A 4,327-nucleotide genomic window follows, 5' to 3' on the forward strand; every position below is an offset into this window, starting at 1 on the left:
CATACCGTTACACAATGATAACTACGAGAAGAGTGCACCAACTATCAATCCTCGCGTGTAATGAACAGAAGGAATTTTATTGAACCTTATTTAATGTAGGGCAGGAAGTAGTAGTCTGATAAAATATCGCACAGAAAGCAAATCAAAAGTAAAAGCACATCCTCCATGACTTTCTAAAAAAAAAAAAAAAAAAAAAGAAAGAAAGACGTGCTGCAACATAAATTATCATTAGGCAATCATCATTTACTTACAAATTCAAGCCGTTAGTGTTTAGTAGCCAAACTACCACAAACATATCTAATAGATAGCATGTTTGTCCTCTGTCAGTCGATCCAACAGCTGAGCACAAACAGAAATGAGACACTTTTTAACAACCTCCAGAAGACCTATTCTCTGTATCTCTCTACCTCATTTCTTACACACATCTATAGAAACAATTTCCGAAGAGGAAAAACAAGCATGCTCACACTGCCAGAGAAAAAAATATCAATATTTACTAATTTAATAGTGAAATTACTATGACGTCACTGTGGGTTGACTTGGCCTTTTCCCTTCCATGGCATCTTTCTTCTTCCGACAGTTAGCACAAAGGAAGGGACCTTCCCATGGTTTTGATGCTGGTGAGAATAAAGGCCCTGAATTTACTGATAAGCCATCAGATGGAGGTTGATCAACTTGGCAGACTGCACACCGGAAAAGCCCAGAGTTTGTGCTCAAAGAACAATCCTTACCCAGCCTGCATTTCCATTGAGAAGAGAAACTAAGGACCATACCCAAAGTAAAAAAACCTGAGACCTCTTGCCACTTGTTTTTTATAATAAATCCAGTAAAAGATAGAGTAATCAACAGTGCTGAACTAGCAGAAATAATGGATGAATGGATATGGAGGGAACATTTCATTTTTGTAGGTTGGTCTGGTATATTAATCTTTCCTTGACCCTGAATTGCAATATGAAGTCTATTAAGCCAATTGCTAAGGTGGCCATATGTTTTAGTCTGGAGAAAATTTGCATCTGACCATTTACAAGTTTTGGATTCTAAACAAAATTAATATTTGGACCAGCAGCAGCCAATAATTAGATGGCTCAACATCCTGCTCTATAAACTTTCATAAAATAATGAATTATATAACCATAATCGTAGCATGAAAAGTAAAAAAAGGAACACTCTAAAATGTACCTTTCTGCGAGCATTGCAGAACCCTCTTCAAACAACTCCTCCACAACCCCAACAGCAGAAAGCTTATTCGTTAATTTGTTCATAGAATTCTGAGATTTCTTCCCGAATATTGAGTTGAGAACATTCTGTCTCTTCCTTGGTGTTGGTGGTAGAATGGAATGGTCACATGGGATAATATCAACAACAAGGCAGGTTGTATCATCCTTCAGGCCCCTTGACCTCAGAGCCTCCTAAACAATTGATCAAGAAAGATTACGTCACACAAAGTTCATCCAAGTATAATCTTGAAGTTGAAAGAAGAATCACATTCCAGACATCACCTTCACAACCAGCTTTGCGGCAATCTCTGCAGGTAAACCTCGACAAGACTTGGCAGCCATATCAGAAGATAAAGCATCCCAGATACCATCAGAAGCAATTATAAGTCTTCCACCAGCAGTTGAAAGCTGAAAAACCAAAACAAAGGTTTTCAACTTCAGAATATGATACAAAAAATGTAAATAAAACCATCCCCACTAAGAAATCAGAAACTCACCTTCACTTGCTTAACATGTGGTATTGGGACAATGAATTCTCCAACATCTGTGTCACCAATTGACCGAGAGAGGCATAATCCACCAGGCCAGCAGCGAAGGGGGCCAACCTATGAATAGCATACAGATATGGAACCAATAAGATAGCGCTACAGTAGATAATGCCTAAAAGCTTCTTGCCACTGTGGGCAGCATTCAGAAATAATAATCAACCCATACCTCATTTCCTCCAAATACATTGAGCCTTCCTACTTCACCCCCACTAGCAGTGACACGCTCTCTCTCTTCTGCATTCTCTTCCAGCCTGTGATCAACAGTCAAGAGAGAAACCACACCCCCTTGGGTGTCCAATATGCATCGCGAATCCCCCACAGATGCAACAGTGACAGTCCAACCATCGATCACAACAAACGTCACCGTTGTCCCAGAAGTTTCTCCTGTCATTAAGATCCAAATGTCAAACATAAGAACGCAAAACAGAAATGACAAAAATGAAAAAAAAGAAGAAGTAAATGTCATTAAAAAAATCAGTGCTTGCCTTTCTGCTGAAATTCTATGTCAGTTTTCACAAAACCTGCAACTAGAGCCCGAGGAAGCGCTTGAAGCCACTCTTCCCTACTGATTCCTTGAGGAATCGCACTCAAAACATTCGCCAGTAAATTCTCCTTCGCATAGATAGCAGCTGATATACCATTATGCCCGTCGAAAATCTGCCAAGTAAGAATTCCAGTGAGAATTATAACCATTAGGTAATTATATTAATGCTCCACTTGAACGCTGAGAGAAGGATGGAAAAGATTAGAAACAGAATTTGAATTAAATTGATATTTCCCACAGTTGAGACAATTCAAAACCAAGACCGCCATCCAAAAGAACCAGTTCAACTATTTCTTACAGCAGGTCATTAGAGTGTTAATAACATGGGAAGGAAATAATACCGCAAAGACAGAGAATGATGTCGACTGATTCCCAGGAACCCGCTGGCAATCTGGCTTTATTAGGAAGTAATCCTCTCCTTTCTTTGCCAAAGCCGCCTGTCCATACTTCACAAAAGGTTTCTCAACCTTCTCATTCCTAAGCTCGCGACCAATCAGAGTTGCAAGGGGAACGAGAGGAGGCTTCATCCTCGACACTTCTACCTGACTCATCTTAGTCTATGTTTCAGCATTTCCAAGACATGAATACCAAACCCTGATCACCCGAAAAAAAATCATTTAAATTTTCCTCAAAACTTTACCACTTTTATTATGAAAAATAAACAAAATTACGCATATCCAACCCAATCATCTAAATCTTCCGTGTAACTAAGTTACTGCCATATTTTACGTTATGCATCATATAAAACTTCAAGTGATCGGTCAATCAAAATTCTGTCACAATCTCTCTAATCCAAGCCGAAAATACAAGTTAATTACCTGCTAATCTAAATTTCCTATAACATAAATTCGGTAATCAGCAACACTTTCAAGAAAGCAGGAATCAAATAACCTTCAAAATGTTCAAAAGAACAACTGAGACTACCAAAGTTGATATTTCTAACCTGGATTTCAAAACGTCAACCTGTAAAACACAATCACCCGAAATCAGGCATTCCAACCCAACACCAAAAGAAAAGCCACACTGCTTTATATATATATATAAATAAAAATAAAAATAAAAATAGAAATAAAGAGAAGAAGAAGAAGAAGAAGAAAAAGAAGAAGAAGAAAGAAATAAAGAAAGAAAAGCCACACAAATATCCACTAACTGATCTAACTTCCTGACACACCAAGTGCATAAATAATTTGTAACATTCATAAACAATTGAGATAATGCATATCAAATAATTACCAAAACATCTAATCCATCAAAACCAACCCATTCAGTCTATTTCACACAATTTCAATTAATTAATTCTTACACAAATCTCCATGAAGCAGTGTCAAACTCTTCTTTTTCTATACACCGACTTTGTACAGAGACCCCTTCGTTCGTTAAAATCGAACTAGAGGGGGATTAAAAACAATGTGCAAAAATAGTTTTATAAATGGGAAAATAAAAATAAATAAATAAATAAAAGAGCCCCAAACTCACCGTTTCAGCAGTAGATCGAGCGTAGAGGAGCGGGCACTGAACAGAGCTGCGTACCCATCTACAATACCTGCATTTTTTAGCTCAAACAGGAGTTCAAAACCCTAAAAAGTTGAGAGACACAGAGAGGCTCACAGGTTTTTCTACGATTTGATTTTGAGAGAAGAGAGAGAGAGCCGGGGATGAGTTTGTTTTTTGGAGAGAGAAAACGCGGTAACGGCGGTGATTTTTTTGGGCAAAGTCTCTTTTTATAATGACATCGATGTCGACGGACGAAAGGGGTCCGGCTTCTCCTCTCATAAAACGACGGAAAAGGGACTTCCCATCTCACGACCAAAAAAATTAAAATTAAAATAAATAATGTTATTTTTCTCCTTTGTATTTGATTTCTTTCGATGACATCAATTTATATATTTGACAAATATTAGATATAATTTTAACTTATATAAATCACATGTATCTTTTTTTTTTAAAAAAATATAATATATATTTTTAAAAAAAAATTTTGCGAGATTTATATATCTTAAAAATATAAATATTATTTC

The 4,327-nt window shown here is 37.0% G+C and overlaps 1 protein-coding gene across 2 annotated transcripts; it reads right to left on the reverse strand.

The window, feature by feature from the left end:
• Positions 1 to 208: 208 nt before the first annotated feature.
• LOC121259915 (probable protein phosphatase 2C 5) lies at positions 209 to 4,057 on the reverse strand. Of its 2 annotated transcripts, XM_041161722.1 has the most exons (9): positions 3,786 to 4,056; positions 3,253 to 3,272; positions 2,651 to 2,903; positions 2,251 to 2,422; positions 1,932 to 2,149; positions 1,715 to 1,822; positions 1,500 to 1,625; positions 1,180 to 1,409; positions 209 to 736 (listed from the first exon to the last, which is right to left on the reverse strand). In XM_041161722.1, exons 3-9 carry the CDS (start codon positions 2,858 to 2,860, stop codon positions 517 to 519), a joined length of 1,284 nt encoding a protein of 427 aa, XP_041017656.1. In that variant the 5' UTR covers positions 2,861 to 2,903; positions 3,253 to 3,272; positions 3,786 to 4,056; the 3' UTR covers positions 209 to 516. The 2 variants fall into 2 exon arrangements, with proteins under 2 accessions (XP_041017656.1, XP_041017657.1); XM_041161723.1 differs by lacking the exon at positions 3,253 to 3,272 and having other exon boundaries at positions 3,786 to 4,057.
• Between the last annotated feature and the right edge of the window lie 270 nt (positions 4,058 to 4,327).

The sequence above is a fragment of the Juglans microcarpa x Juglans regia genome, chromosome 4D, assembly GCF_004785595.1.
Source record: "Juglans microcarpa x Juglans regia isolate MS1-56 chromosome 4D, Jm3101_v1.0, whole genome shotgun sequence".
Classification (NCBI taxonomy): domain Eukaryota; kingdom Viridiplantae; phylum Streptophyta; class Magnoliopsida; order Fagales; family Juglandaceae; genus Juglans; species Juglans microcarpa x Juglans regia.

Coding starts and splice junctions, on each gene's coding strand:
- LOC121259915 (XM_041161723.1), bottom strand. CDS start 2,860: ATGAGTCAGGTAGAAGTGTCGAGGATGAAGCCTCCTCTCGTTCCCCTT. Junction 1,823..1,931: donor ATGTATTTGGAGGAAATGAG/GTATGGGTTGAT, acceptor TGCTATTCATAG/GTTGGCCCCCTTCGCTGCTG. Junction 1,626..1,714: donor CACATGTTAAGCAAGTGAAG/GTGAGTTTCTGA, acceptor TTGGTTTTTCAG/CTTTCAACTGCTGGTGGAAG.